Source organism: Zonotrichia albicollis, chromosome 1 (assembly GCF_047830755.1).
Source record: "Zonotrichia albicollis isolate bZonAlb1 chromosome 1, bZonAlb1.hap1, whole genome shotgun sequence".
In the NCBI taxonomy this organism is placed as follows: domain Eukaryota; kingdom Metazoa; phylum Chordata; class Aves; order Passeriformes; family Passerellidae; genus Zonotrichia; species Zonotrichia albicollis.
Genome location: NC_133819.1, coordinates 121842081 through 121858737, shown reverse-complemented (window position 1 = coordinate 121858737; position 16657 = coordinate 121842081). Strand labels below are relative to the sequence as shown.

At 38.0% G+C, this 16657-nt stretch overlaps 1 protein-coding gene across 3 annotated transcripts in view; it reads right to left on the bottom strand.

Annotated features, from left to right (window-relative positions):
• Window positions 1-5864: 5864 nt before the first annotated feature.
• XKR9 (XK related 9) overlaps window positions 5865-16657 on the bottom strand; it is a 23280-nt gene continuing 12487 nt past the window's right edge. For all 3 annotated transcript variants that reach the window (XM_074552340.1, XM_005479363.4, XM_074552327.1), the window contains 2 exons: window positions 13121-13344; window positions 5865-12021 (listed from right to left, as the gene is read on the bottom strand). In XM_074552340.1, coding sequence (XP_074408441.1) covers window positions 11378-12021; window positions 13121-13344 — 868 coding nt within the window. In that variant the 3' untranslated portion in view covers window positions 5865-11377. The remainder of the gene's footprint in view (window positions 12022-13120; window positions 13345-16657) is intronic.

Below are 16657 nucleotides of genomic sequence, written 5' to 3'. Positions count from 1 at the left end.
GGAGGAGTGGCCAACACCCTGGGGAGCTGTGCAGCCCTTCAGAAGGACATGGACAGGGTGGAGAGATGGGCAAAGAACCGTCTGAAATTCATCAAAGTCAAATGCAGCACCCTGCACCCAGGGAATAACACCCTGCACCAGCACAGGCTGATCTGCTGGGAAGCAGCTCTGCAGAGAAGGACCTGGGGGCCCTGATGAAAAACAAGCTGGTGTGCTGGCAGACAACAAGTGGTCCAAGAGCCAGCAGTGAGTGTGCCTTTGTGGCCAAAAAGGCCAACAGAATCCTGCTCTAGGTTAGGAAGAGCATTCCCAGCAGATGGAGGGAGGAGATTCTGTTCCTCTACTCAGCCCTGGTGAGATTGTATGAGGAGTGCTGTGTCCAGTTCTGGGCTTCCCAGTACTAGAGGGACATGAAGCTCCTGGAGCAGGTCCTGTGAAGGGCTTCAAAGATGATGAAGGGACTGGAGCATCTCTCTTATGAGGAAAGGCTGCAAGGGATGAGCCTGTTCAGTCTCAAGAAGAGAAAACTGAGAGGGAACTTCATCAATGTACACAAGTGGCTGAAGAGGAGGTGTCGAGAGGCTGGATCCAGGCTCTTCTTGGTGGTGCCAAGCAATAGGACAAGAGGTAATGGAAAGAAATTGATACACAGGAAGTTCGCTGGAATAGATTGCCCAGAATGGTTGTGGAATCTCCCTCACTGGAGATACTCAAGAAACACCTGGACAATCCCATACCTTGTGTTGTAGGATGACCCTGCTTGAGCGGGGAGGAAGGCTGGACCAGATAAGCAACTGTGGTCCCTTCCAAAATTATGCATTCTGTGATTCTGTAGTGAATTTGAGTTGCCTCATTATGTGGAAAACTCACTACCAGTGCTAGAGCTTCACCTCCAGCACCTATTCCTGTATGTTCATCCTTACAGTGGACTGCAAGTGAGCATCTTTTAGACTTGTGGTGAAGAGTTGGGAGAAGCCTGTGATAAATTGTGCCTACATTTAATAGCGCTCAAATCATTTTTATTGTCTGGGTTTTTGTTTCTTTGTCCCCTACCCCTCATCCCCACCCCTACACTGGCTGAGTAAACCCACATAATCTCTTAAAATCTGCCATATCTATGGCAAGAGCTTTCATAGCATATGTGTTTCCTTTTGTTTTAGAAGTGGCACATCTCTTTTATGTGATGCTCCATTCTGATTCATTACAGGTAAATAAATAGTGAATTATTATTTCCTTTTCTTTTCTAATTTTGTAGACCTGTAATACACCACCTTTCAGTTCCCTCTAATCGGAAGAATTTTGATACAACTGTTTCTTTTCTGTGAAAGTTGTGAAATAGCTTTGATCGTCCTTGTCTGTCTATAGAATCTTTTGTAATCATTCTTTTCCTGAGATGGGGAAATAAGAACTGCATTCAGTATTTGAGGTCAGCACATTGTGAAATTGTAGAATGGTGTGGTACTGCTGCAAAAACAAGACCTTCATAAAAGCTTTGAGAAACAAAATTTTATCTCAGTTTGGAGTTCAACTGCAGCTTTCTCAGCTCAAAGAGAGGTCAGACCTACTTAAATTATTACCCCATTCAATCAAACATCTGTTCAACCCTTGATCTGTTAGACCAAGTCTTGGGTAATAGCGGATTGAAAGATTTCTCTAATAATCCAGAGACTGCTGAATAATCCTAGGATAATTATAATTCTTCAGGTAAATCCAAACACTCAACCCCTGTTTATGTAGCTAACCTTCACTGCTTAGCTGCAGATGTGGTTAAGCCCATGAGTTAAATTCCTCACTAGAACTTCTCTGGTAGTTTGCAAGTTCCACTGGTGGAACTGAAACAATTTAACTAAAACAAGAAAGCTAATAATTCCATATCCCACACACTAACTGACATAAGTGACACTGATGCCACTTTTTCCACATGGCAACTTTTCTTTAAAATTTAAAGTCTAAGTTTCTGCCACATGACCTTTTTTGGGCAGACACCACTTAAAAGAACAGCCTGACTTGACAGGACAGGGTAGGTTGAAAACATGCCATTACCTGTGGTATAAATTTCTGTGGATAAAAAGAGAAATTCTACTGCTGGCACTGTTAACCTCCCATCTTTGTAAGCCAAGAGAAAAAGAAAACTCTGACAGTTAGAGGGGGAGTGGACAAAGAATAGAGTCATACAAAAAGTTGCTAAAAAATTTAGTATCTGAAATTATTTTGTCCCTCTGTTACATTCCTTTCTTTATTAAACACTTAGAGAATTAAATCTCAGAAATGGAGAATGCTTTCTTCCCAAACCTAACTTCTGACATTATTACCATGCAAGGAAATCACCATACCAATGCCCTGATGCCTATTTGAAAAATTATGAAGTCTTTTTTAGCAATTCTGCTAAGAATGTGTTTCTAATGTCAACTGTTTTCAGATGAAAATAGTGCCTAGATAAAGACAATCAACTGCACGATTAATGCTAGAACTGCTGGTTAATAGTTTATGCATGAGGGAGATTAGTTGGCAGGCAACAGACCAAGGATGTCAGGGAAGGATTAGGAGAATGAAAAGCAGCCCCCACACTTAAGGTGGCTTATACAATACTGCCCCTCCCAGCACAGCAACAACCATCTGTTTTCATTACATACATATGAATATCTTGTGTTGCTTGTGTGCTATTTTTGTCAGTGTCATGCTTGCTCTGTTTGTTACACCAGAAGACAACATTGGCAGAGGTACTCTTTTTGCAGTTGAGTATGAAAGGTCAAACACTTGGCACAAATAAATTCAGGTTATACAGACATATATAAACCAGGCTATAGGAACACAGAGTTAAGTCAGAAAGAAGAGAGGTCAGTGGCTCTGGAGTCCTGGACTAGCTGACCAAAACCAGATCAGTTTTGGATCAGTGAAACATTGTGGGAATACTTTGGCTGAAGCCCAGAGACTTTTATTCACTCTTAGACAGCATGACATCCACAGTAAAAACTCTCTGGGTCCAAGGTGCCCACTAAGCAGCTCCCTAATGTAGTACTCTAATGCCTCCCTTCAGAGGAGTTTAGAGGTGGTTCCCAGGTTCCTGCCCTTGCAGCATGGTCATTCTGCAGCCCCTGTGGACACCTGCAAACATGGACAGTGTGACTATTCAATCTCACTCTGTGGGAAGTTAGGGGAACAGCAGTATCAGGAAAGGTTGCATGAGAGAGCAACAACATGTAGGTGGAGATTTCTCACAAACCATTTAAATGAGGAAGATTACATCAGGCTTTTCTATTAACACTTAGGTGTTGAAAGCCTTGTAAAAGCTACAGCTCTTTCTGGCAATTGGGTTCCTTTTATGTTTCTCAGTTTTACCTGGAAATGCTAAATACTGTGGCCTGCTCAAGAATCACAGTGCTGCTTCAGGATCTGGGAGATTTTCTTGGTGTATTTGTTTTTTCAAGTTCTCACAACCCAAAAATTCCAAGCTGAATGCTGTAACTGTAACATGACTGCATTTAGAGAATTTTCACAACCACCCAGGTGCCTCCAGGCTTCCCTGCTTCAGCAGGAGGGTTGGACTGTACAATTTTCAGAGATCTGTTCCAACCTCAGCTGTTCCATGATTGTGACAGAGCTAAATAGAAAGAAAAGAAGTAATAAGTAAGTAACAAAATTATGTCAGGGCAGAAGTGCAGCAGTGGCTTTGGCTTTGGCATTGGCACCAGAGGATGGAGAAATCACATAAAAACACGAAGGGGCAGGAAAAGACCTGGGAAAATGAAGATGAGTGCACGGAAGCAGCAAAGTGGATTAAATGGGAGATCAACAGACAACTGACATAGTTTTTCTCTCTTTTTCCTACACCTCAGTTCCACTCAGTTGGTACATAAAATCCCATTGCCATATTGTCAAACCTATGCATAGACTGCCTGTTCCTCAATGAAAAGCAGCAGGAGAGATAACTCCTGAAAAGCATCAGCTGAGCCTTCACAGAGAATGAAGGAGTGAGAGGGACAAGGTACAGGCAAGTCTTATCTGAAATTATTTCTTAATGGCTTGGAATATTTTACATTTTGACTTCTCAGGCTGTGCTATGTCTACACAGAGGATTAAGTGATGGTGAATTGCACTTGCTGAAAACTTGCTTCTGGAGCTCAGTAGGCAGTAGGAGAATCCAGTCTTCTAAAATTCAGGAAACAGGGTTTTTTGATTATTTTTTTTTTTTAGCATGGCGCTATATTGAATGGATCGATTTATTCCCCAGGCAATACTCATCAATTTTCTGAGATTATCTGCAGCAAACTGTATCAGTAACTACAGAATCTCTCCAATCTACTGCTGAGAAAGCCCTTTCTTAAAACAAAAATTCAGATAGAGGTCCTAAATCATGTAGAATTCTTGGCTTGGTGTATGGCTGTCTGACACATACATAAGACACCACCAACACAATATTGTTGGGACTTTTCTAAGCAGCAGATTTATCATAGCTTTGACACTCACTCATTTGAAAATTGTATTGATACACAAAAGCTGGAAGACCTAGTATTTTAGTGGGATTCAGTTGCTTTCTTCCCAAGTGGTTGAGGTGAGTGCCTTCCTCAAAGCACAGGAGGGCCACCCATCTCGCATGTGTACTTTGGTGACTGCTGAGCCTCAGAGGCCCAGCCCACTTTGGTGAGGGAAAAACAATCATTGCCCATAACAAGGCCTGCAAGTTATTAGTTTCTATTCTCCTATGAACAATCCCTCATTGTCAAGAAAAACCCAAACAAAAAAAAAAATGTTGTGGGTTTGTGTTTTGTTTTTCTTTCTGATTGAGGAAGGCCACACCCAGCTTCTTTAATTACACTTCCAAATGCATACATGTAAACATTATTCTTCTGGCTGAGACAACATAAGTGAGAAAAGGGTTTTTAGGATTTCATTTCTCTCTTAAAAGAAAGAAATAAATTAGTTACTGATAGCTATTGTTGTCCATGTCTGATTATAATTATAGATGTCAAATCACTAATAATAAATTTATATTCATTTTTTTCTACATAATAATAGTCATTCTTGTTTGAAACCACCATGCTTATTTGTTTTATGAAAATCATCTGTTTAACACATCACAGTAGAAATGGACATTGAACTTGAAATATAACTTTGCTTATATTATGCTTTCTTAAAATGCTCTTGATGACTCTAAAATTAGGCCATTTTGTGTGTCCTAGCCTGTTTTCCTTGCATTTATGTAACTGCTGTTCAGCTCTGCAGACTGTGAGTTAAGACCATGTAGTCAAAGTCATGGTAGGGAACCCAGGGAGAACTCACCAAGAGTAAATTGCTTCCTGTTTTCTTCTCAGGTGAGAAAAAGGGGTCAAACCAGCAACTTGCACCAAAGCAATACCTAAGACATAATACTATACCAAAGGTCATGACTTGGGAACCAAGTTAACAAAGTTTTACCTAACTAAACTTCATCCTGTCAATATTCTTGCTGTAGTCAATGGGAAAGGGCACCTGAAAAGGAACATTTACCACATCCTAAACAGGTGGCAGAGCAGACAGGATGCCAGTACCTTGGGTGTGACTTTTTTTCTCCATTGATTGTAGAGAACCCTATAAACCTAACGTACAATTTGAATTAATTTATTAAGTTTGAGGTAAATACCAACCTACAAATAACCTACAATAACACTCAGATAACTCTGCCACACACTAGTGCATGTGGCAAAGCAGCACAGAACTATGTGAGGTACAGTTTTCTGCTTTGGAGAGGTGACAAAAGCAAATGACAGGTGACTATGACCTATTCTCCAAAACCTAGGTTTATGAATGTCTATAGCCCAGCAAAATACAGCCCAAAACAGGTGGAAGAGATCTCTTGTATTTAATCTTTCCGTGTCATTGTACATTTTCCATTTTTCAGAGTCCAAATTACAAAAATACTCTCTTCTCACTTGGCTTTTTCATCCAATTAAACAGTATGACAAAGACCTGGTGGCTTACAAAACAGTCAACAGCGTGCAGTCTCCATCATGGCAGTGCTGGGTGTCTCCACACAGCATAACTTCAACCACTCAACTGCATTTCTTCTCTCAGTTAAATAATTCAATGTTCACTAATGATGCAAGTCTTCATGTAAGATGTAGTTTCTGGAAAACCCCAAATATAAGCACAGAAGAATTATAAAAAGCTAATGGTATTTTTCTCAAGTGCCTCAAACTTTTATGTGAACACCCAAAATTTTAGTTGAATAAATACTTCCACTGAAGAGGAGATGTTTTCTATTCCTGAAAACAAATCTCTGAAGGAAGCCAGTCCTTAAAGAAGGCAGGAGCTGAACTTGGGTCTTACATTGGAAACCAAACACCCAAAGAGCAAAGAACGGATAAGACAATGCTTCTGCACAGAAACATTTGTTCTGCAGTGCACTGAACATGAGTCATTAAAAGTCAAGACATTATAAAATATTAAAACTTTATGATACAAAAACGCAAACTTTATTTATAATACAAAAATAGGATTATAACCTGTGGACACAAGAAATAATCAATTGGATACATTCAGCAGTAGCTAGAGTACTGTATAACAATTTTGACCCTGAACTTCCTCTTTGTACCTTTCTGCAAGTGGCCTGCAAATGTGTAGCTTTGTCATTTACTTTCACATAGCCAGGAAGCATCCAGTAACATTTAGCACTTTATTTTCAGCACTTTACCTACTGCCCACAGACCAAAATATTTAACTGTGTCTTTTCTAAGCGCCCATTAAAAAATACCTGTGCTAAATCAGGGAGTTAACATCACTTGTCAGTGCTGAGAAGACAAACCTTTTTGTTGCATTCCAGTTGCAACAGAGATATTCTTCTAAGCACTGTCACCCTCTTCACCTTGACAAAGTGCCACAAGTAGTAATGATAATGGTAATGATATTCACATATTTGCATTGACATTAGCAAAAGAGTTTCTGTGGCATGAGCATGCACTTGGAAACTTTCCTATTCTTTCTCATTCTATTCTGTTATTTACATCTGTGTTCACTGTCACAAATAAAAAGTTTGCTAAAAATATGGAAACTGAAATACAGTCATAGGAAGGCTAGTGCAGTTTGTATTTTCAACAGGTGTTAGCAAGCTACATTAATTTTGAACCAACACTCCTATCACACCAAGGTCTACATTTTACTAAGCCAATAAACATAAGGCTTGCATAGTGGGAGCCTTCAGTGACTTGTATTTGTTACATGCTAGCCAACTGGAGGTAAAAAAAGAACATTTTTTGTTGAAGGTGGACTCCAAGACTCCACAGGGTTAGCTGCACTCCATTCAAATATCAATTGTACAGCCAATGGGATATTTTTTGCTATTATTCTACTAAAATTCTGGAAAATTAAACTAAAGTGCAAAGAAAATAGAGAAGAGTGCAAAGAGGTAGAACAGGAAAATTCTTTGGTTGGAATGAATGATAAGTACACGTAATACTTCAGGTTCAGATGAGATATGTTGTTTCACATCTCAAAGCTTACCATTTTTTTGGAAGAATCTACATATGGTGAAAACTGGGCAGAGTGTAGGTAAGCCTAAAGAACTTTGAGCTGTGTGCATGCTTCTAGACTGTATAATATAAATAAGACATGTTAATTTTGAAACAGGCTTTGAGATGTAAGACTCAATGGTAGAAAAAAGTGATGGTACTTTCATGTGTAAATATACAAAGCTTAATGTTTGGGCTTGAGGCTTTTAGTGAGAAATACATGAAATACCAGTACCAAGCAAGAGGTGGAACTCAGCTCTTCGAAGGGTTAAAGTGAACTTCAGTCTTCCACCATCACCCTCTGGTACTGCATCTTCATTAATTTCCCCCGTTTATGGAGTGTTTTTGATGGCAGGCAATTCTTTGTTGAAAGTTAAGTGCTCTTTTATATGAATAAATAAAGAAGGCTTTGGTTTGAATGAATACATTATTTTGACAAATGTTTATTGGAAACCCAATTATGGCTTAATAAATCAGTGCTATCTGTGGTACATCAGGTGAGCTCACCCATGCCATCAAATGGCACGTTGAATATTAGTAGGATAATTAAAACAATTCTGTTGGATGTTGTTCTTCTTACCCAGGTCTGATAGTAGTCAAAACAGAAAGAAATTGTTTATTAATTTTATTTAACTTATTAAAATACTTTTTGTAAGATGTAATGGGCATACTTAACACAAAAAAACGAGAAAAAAATCCATTTGTTTTCAATTTGCTGTTAGATTAAAATGACAAGGTCAAGCGCAATGCATGAACTGAGTGGCAGCTGAATTTTAAGGGTAGTTGGGAAGCAGAAAGTATATATATGAAGTCTATTGTTTGAACTTTACACCCAGGTGAAGTGGAGCTTTGTTTGTTTTGTCTGAAGTGGTCATTGGTGATATGAAATGTGTCTGGAGTCAATTCATGTGCTTCCTTATCCTCCCTCCTACAGAGATTCTGAGTTAAAACTACCAAATGAATGAGAAGCCTTTTCATCGCTGTGAAAATGAAGGGAATCAAGTGAAAATCTTAAACTCAAGGTCAAGAAGAAAGGGAAGAGTTTAAAGTTTTTTTTTTTTTATTCTCATAATATTCCCCTCTAGATAAAAATTCACTGGGAGCAAACCACTAGGAATTCCCATCTCTTGAGGTCCCCTGACTGATGACAGCAAAATGGAGATGTATTGGTGGAAGGACACTGAAGATCTTTAAGATTTATGAAAAGAATCTAAATGATTTCCCAAAGGACCATTTCCAGGCTCAGAATATGGCTAAATTTATATCAACGAGGACTTACAAGCCTAAAATAAAGATTGGAACTGAAGTAATTTGGTTTGGTGTGCATTTGAATTAGAATTATATAAATAGCCACATAGATGTCTTTCTTACCAACTCAACTTCAGTGTAATATTCTTCTTAGGGGCACAGAAGAGGGAGTGGGGAGACATAAGGAGAACAACAGAAGGCAGCACTATGTTCAGCTTTTCTCCCCTGAGAGAAAATGAGTGGTAGGAGTTGGCCAGAGGGATGGCAATGAAAGACTTCTCTTTGGAATTTGTCAGTTCATTGAAAGGAGAAAAAAAACCACTAAGACAAATTATTTTGTTACACCAGAAATTAATTTTCCTCAGGAGCAACTCAGGCTCCAGATTTTGGGCAGTAGGCAGAGAACTTGGAGGCCTCAGGGGTGAATTGCCCACACTAGGACTTCTTAGGATCTCATATTTCCCAAGAGATCTGCTTCTCAGATCACGTATAAAGTTAGAGGTCATCTTCTAAAAAATAGCTAGACAACATTTCATCATTTTCTGCAAAATAGAGTTAATATTCTCTATTTTCCAACCCTAGTCCCTTCTTAGGATTTTAGATTGACAAACAGTAAAAGTGTGGGAAGCCATATAGGGACTGTCTTCACTATTTAGGATTCTATTTTTTCCATAGCAAAATATAAGTACATTCAGCCTAAAAGCAGGCATGCACTTCGCTGTTGAGGACACCATCACCAGGAATAAATATTCTGCTATAAAGACAGAACTTAGGACAATCATGGTGCATTAAAGCCTTGGGCTTTTTCTCCTTACCTAAGAAGGTGTTCCAGGGCTAGCAAATCTGGATATCTCTCTTCCACAGTAAAAGAACTGAAGGTACTGGTTTTTATACCAATTTTAGTAAAACTAAATTAGTATTGCTTTGTCTCATGGATTGTGCTTTTCTGTCTCAACTTGTGGACCACATTTTGTTGCCCCCAAGCAGGAATGAGCGATTTTAGAAGTAAACTCTTTCTCTTGGCTACACCAATTTCTTGTGTGCAGCCTCAGAAAGGCAGACTGTTCAGTCCAAGCTATGCACATAGAAATTAATTTCCTTGAATAGGATCAAGGAGATGTAGTACATGGTTGGCCTGGTAAAGTGAAGTGTGGACATTGAACAGGAGAGAAACACGTTTAGAAACTTTCCCTGTGCTCTGGTAAGGCTGAAAGAGTAAAAAGAAAAGAGCATTCTGCAGTCCATGAACTTGACACAAAAGACACAAGACACAGCTCTTAGGAACCCTAATTATCAACCAAAGCTTCAGCCCATTCTCTAGAGTTTCACAGAAGTTTGTTGTCAATAAAGAATATTAACAGATTTGGTTCCTGGCAAAGTTTATCATCTTTTCTTATCTCTAGGCTCTTTTCTCAAACCCAGTTCCCTACCTTTGCCTGTGGCCAATCTAACTGCAAATGTGACTTAATGGAAGGAGAAAGGAGGGGAGAAAAAGAACCTCAGGTTTTCATAATACAGATTTAAAACAAAACAGCTCTGAAATACTCCCCCTTAGATTTTATTTCTGAACAAACTGTGGCAATCAACCTTATTTCATTGTTGTTGATTTAGCATTTGAACACAGAGCTGAAATGTCTGGTTTCACTCTGCCTTCTGCCAAAAATTCTTGATGGACAAGCTAGTTTTGTCTTTTGCCAGCCCCTCCGAGTGCAAGTCATCAGAATAGTTGCTGCTTTTTTTTCCAGCAATAGACAGAAGATGCTGCACCACTGCCTGGTCTGCATAGCCTCATATTTTAGTGGAAATCAGCATTTAAAGTGTTACATCTTAGAGCCCAAAGGAGAAGAAAGTTTCATGGAAGATGGCTCTTCATTTCATGCAAGGCTCCTGTTGCCATCCATAAATCGCTCAGGCTGCTATTATAACCCAGAACAAGCTGGTGTCATCCCGAAATACAGAAGATTGTGTGAAAGATTAACAGAACAAAAACAACAAAGAAGTCATTAGAACACCTAGATGATAAAATGCTTGAAAACATCTCCCCAAATTTCCTTGTGGCAAGACAGTGATTGAGCCATAAATCAAAGCTATTCTTCAGGGAGAAGGCAGTACAGTGTGTTAACATGAAGGACTGCAGCCCTTACAGTAATGGGGAGAAGCAGAGAACTGATCATTGCCCTCAGTTATTTTAAATGTACTCTTCTTTCCTTCCAGCAAGAAAGAAAATGAAAAAAAGAAAAGAAAAAAGAGCCTTGTTTTTAACAGAATCAACATAAGTTAATAGAATGTGGGTTTAATGCTATATTTCATTTAATTAACTCTTAGTTTTTCCTATGTTACATTTGCATTGCTAAAAAAGTAAAACTGTGAATTGTGTTGGATGAATAGATGAAATTGTTTCTTTGACAAACTAACTTTCACCAGCACATAAGTGTTCATGTTACAGAGTCTTTGTATTGTGGAAAACAAATAGTTATTCAAAGTCACTATGTACTCCTCAGTGATGATACATAAGTAACAATGACAGAGAAACACACTGTCCAGCAAGAATTTGCTATTAAGGACACAAAAATAACCAAACAGAAAAAAAAAAACCCAAACCAACACACCAAACAAACAAAAAACCAAAAACAAACCTGTAATGTTCATTGCATTAAGAAATTCTGAAATCTACCAGTTTTCACTCTAACTTTTTGCCCTGCCCCTCCATCCATTTCATCTGAATATGCCTGAGGTGTGCAATAAGTAGTGGGATGAAAATGGCTGTAATAAACAACAAGAAAAATTATACCTAACACCAGACTTGAAATAGTTAATATGCTTACAATTGTAAAACATATTTCTTTGATAATGGAAGGTTTCCAGAACATATATACAAATAAAATACCTAGAGTCACTACAGTGTGAGTAGCATAATAAATAGAAATGCAAAATTTTGTTCTTCTCCCCTTTATGTTAAAAAATGAAAAAAACAGGATGATTCCAACTATAGTTCTGTACAGATACTCCATCTTCTTAGACTTGCAAAATGTTGTATTCTGTTTCAAAGTCCAAATGAAGCCAGAGATCCAAAGAAATATCAGCAGAATTACAGAAATTCTGACATTGAGTAGAGTGATCAATGAAATACTGAGTATCCAAGAAGTGATGGTAAGCAATTTATAGAAGAGATACACAAACTTGGAAAAGAGATGAAATTCATCTTTGTCAGGCAGAGATTTTCGTAGTGATATCTGATAATCAACCATTGATAAGGAGATACCACAAAAAGACATCATAATGGCAGCATCTAAACAAAACACAAGGAAAAATGTTACATCAGAGAAAAAGATACACTATTTTACACTATGATTGCTGAATGCTAACCCTAACACTTTCTTTAATCCAGTTTTATATTTACTCTCTGCTCAAAAGAAAGTCACCCTAATTTTAACCTCACTTTAGTTACTTAAATCTAGGTATCTGATTCTTTTTGGTACACTTATGTTATCCTGCCCAGCCCCTGGTCCTTAACGGCCTTGTCTAAGTTGCATGTCATATCTGCCATCTCCATACACAGTGACTTAGAAATTCCCAAAGTACTGCAAATAGACCATAAAAATTTAAGTTTCAGCAGCCAGTATATGTGAGTCTGCTGCGTCTAAAATGTAGCAATCTATAACTAAGACTTGATCATTCACATGGTCATATCCAAGATGAGATTTGCCTGATCCTTTTACCTGAGTAAATTTTGACTCCATGGACTTTGAAGGAACACTAGGCATCAATGCAGGTATCCCCACTTAGTTAGATCAATTCCAACCCTGAATAAGTCAATGTCCTGCCAATAATTCTGCTAGACTTAGAGCTGGAAATGGTACAGCTGCTGTCTTGCTTCTGAGAGTTGAACCAGTATCTCTTCACCATGTTGCATTCTACAATACTGACATATCCTCAGATTTAATTTTGACCCTGTCCCTCACCTGTAACATGGGTAATGGTAGTGTCAGCTTGCAGGGCTGCTTTAATTACTTTACTGAATTCCAAGTGCCTAGGTAGCAGTTTTAAAAGAATCTGTAATTTAAATCACACATATCTGCAAATTAAATGCTAATTGCATTTAAGATCTTATTTTCAAGAGATGCATCATTATGGTTTCATTAGATATTATGACTTTTATATTTATGATGCACAGTATTTATATATGACTTTTCATTTTTATAGTGAAATTTTCTTCTCATTGATTCAGCAAAATGGACCATCTACTAGACAGAAATTCCAGTTAAATGCAGAGTAATAACACAGTGGAATGCTTGTTTTCCAAGGTAGGTTAAAAATGTTGTCCAGTCACGAGTTATATTTTTAGGTAAGATACTCAACTTGCAACAGAAGGAAAAAGACAGACTTACATTGATAGAAATGAGTTTTGCCATGTTCCATGAGAATGTAAATCTGAAGAAAAAGTTGTGGTGTGGTCTCAAGAAAAGCCTTGAACACCCTGAGCATGTTAATATCAGTCACTGCATCAATAGCTTGTTTTTGAATGAAGTTGGAAGGGTCTGCTTCTGATGCACCTCTGCTACTTGTTTGTTTAAATGCAGCTTGACAGCCGTATTTCAAAGCAAACCAATACCTATTTTAAAAAGGACACTTGATTAGACAGCACTTTTTAGAAGACCAACTCAACAAAATTATACAGCCTTACAGCTTTTTCATCTTCTACTCAGATAAAATTTTGTCTGATATCTGTCTGGTATCAGGGATACCAGAGAATCATTTAAGCCCAGCAATAAGAAAAGTTAAGCCATGCAATAAGAAAATTAATAAAACAGAATGAGACTTTTCTAAATAAAGAATACAAGTTCAATTTTGTTAGGTTCTTATTTCTTTAAATTACTGCCTTTCTGAAAATTCACTTGGCATCTCTCCTCTGTCTCTCTTTGAGATACTCATTCACTTCCTTTATATCATTTTCAGGGTATTAGTGAATATCCAGCTGTGAAGTTCCACATCTATGTAAGCAGAATATAGAGCCAAAGCCCCAAGGATAATACCTGATGAATTACAAACATAAAACAGACTTTTAAGAAAATCTACTACATTGTTACTTTCTAAATAATCAGGAAGACTTATATTTTGGTAACACTGAAATCAAGTTTTACCTTCTTTTTTCCATCTTTGTGTCATAGTCATAGTTTTATATAGGTAACAGTAACAGGCAGATACACTATCTGTTGATACACTCTCAAATGAGATATTTATTACATACATGATGATGTAGGATAGAGAAATCTAGTCTCGCTATGACAGCAGAGTTCCTGAGTTGTGGAGAGATAGGATACAGTGTAGAAAGGCACATGCATAGGATGATAAGTGATGGCTTGAAAAAAGAGATAAGAATGAAATAATATGTGTGTAACAATTTTAATTGTATCATTATTATTATCATTATTATTATTATTGCTGAAGATTTTTTATGTATAGAAGAATTCTTTCTTTTACTGTAATAAATAGATCTAGACTAATAATGATTCTTGGAATCAACTGTTAGAATTTCATTTATACTAAGTTCTTGGCTTTATAGGTTCGTAAATCCATGTGTTTGTCCATAAAGAGGATTTTTATCGTAGCGGCCTTCAGACATCACTTCCAAACCTATTTCTGTCTATTTAGTTCCCAGATGTTTTCAGCTTCTAAGATTCTTCTCCAATGAACTCATTTTGACTATAACCAGCGGGCAAGGACAGCCTAAGGAGTCCCTTTTGAAGAAAACTCACTATTATTCAGACAATTTTTCTAGCCTTGCAAAGACTACTAGAGTCTTTCCTCATCAAAAGAGAAGCTAATTCAGTAAATAAATTATGACAGCTGCATCGTTCATTTGGATCTATTTTCTTGAGAAACTAAACAGAGCACCACAAGCCAACACTTGGATATCTTTAGGACAGTTGTACAAGACTGCTAATACACAAGCTGAGAAAGGCAAGGTCCTGTGCCATAACTTGCCTTCTACTTACATTCCCTAAGACAGCATCTGAGGTAACTTCAGGATTCCTGCTGAAGTGCAGCTTTCTAATTCCCTGGCCATCCACAGGATCGCACACACCGCGGGCCTGATGAAAGCCGTGCCTTGCATTTACCGTACACAGAGAACAGAGGGCAGCAGATCACCAGCCAGCCACATCTCCCAGGATCTTCTCCCGGTGTAACATTTTGGCTCAGGACTCGTCTCCTTACTAAGGGAGCTAGGAAGAATCCCAGGCTCCTTCAGAGGTTAAAAGTTTATCACCTTTGCCACCTTTAAAGACCAAATCCTTTGACCACAGGGAGGGCAGTGTAGGGCTCTCTTCCACGACCACGAGCAAGACAGGATTGTCAGCTCCTGGGTTAAGGGCATGCTAGAGGATTAATGACTTATGCCCTGGTATGGTAAGGCATGTTGAGCATACAAGTGAGAATTGCAATAGTAGGAGTAGGTGTGGAACAGCTTTGTTACTACTCGAGCCTTTCCTTTTCTCCTTGCAGAGATTCATAGACTGCATCCCTGCCACTCAGTCCATGAGCTGGCTCTGGATCCATTATTTACTCCCAATGGAAACTAATTTTTATTTTTATGGTTTTGTGTATTTTTCTTATTGTTCCCTGAGTAATCACTTGTAAGCAAAGAACTGAACTCTTTGGCAAGGCATCTAAAGCTTTTTTCTGTTTATAAAACAATTAGTATTCCAAAACATCTGGTTCTTGCATCTGAGATGTAAAAATCTGGAAAGTTTGCAGTGTTTTCAAGAAAAAACAATTGGTTAGACTGCTCGTCTACTACTGCTAGTTGTCCATGGAATCATCCACCAGAGCAGCAAGAAGTGGAAACCAGCTGCACAAATTTTGAGCTGCAAAGCTCACAGCCAAGATGGCAAGTGATGTGCAAGGCAAGAAATGTCCTAAAAGGAATATTTCAGCTGGATACATACCTGAAATCACTTGTCATTTTTCAAAGCACACTCCTTCTGAGCACTGTATATTAGGTTTATATTGTTACAAGATGGTATGCTATGGATTTGTCACTAGTTGTAGCAGTTTTGGTGAGGCCACTTCTGACTTTGAACACTATAGAATACCTTTTTTCTTTTTTGTAAACTCCAAATACTTCTACTGCTCTTTGATTATGTATTAAGCAGAGTGGCCTTCTCTGAGCCCCACATGCTTATGTCACTTACTGTAAGTTCACTGCAACAACTTTTCATATTTTAAGAGTATTTTGTACTTATACTGTCATTCTCATCTGTCCCTTTGGCATTTAATAGGATCTTTTAGGAAGGGCTCATAGCCAACTTTTAGACCTAGTGTTGAAGTACTTTCCTAGCCTAGGGCAAAGTTCAGTTCATAATAAAGGATAGGTCAGGTTTAAATTTCCACCTTTATCATGCCCACAGCTCAGCTAAACCCTGTGCCTGCTCTGAAACTATTATAGCTGTACTCCTCTAATCTATTTTCCTAGAATATATCTATGGATATAGAAGTTCTGGGCTTCAATATTCATTGAAGCAAAAAGTCTTCTATAAAGGTACTACAACTGTAATAAAAATACATTAATAAAAAGTAATGGATTTGTTATGTATTTTAGATAGAGGTGCATCCTAAATGGAATGTGAAATGGTTATGTCAATAATACAGACAAATGCAGGTTTACCATTTACTTTTTCTCCCTATAAATTCATCAAAGGGAATATGGTTTTCATTCTTTCAAGGTATATAAGCTACTTGAAAGCCAACAGAGTAAAAAACCTACAATTTCTTTACAACTGAAATTGTCATATGGTAAAGACAAAGGTAAAGAATTACCACTGTTTCTAAATATCATTCACTTTGACAGGAGGAAAATAAAGGGTTTCTGCCTTTGCAGCGTTGTTTTGTAGAGAACACAGATGACAGGGCTCCTACTTGTTATA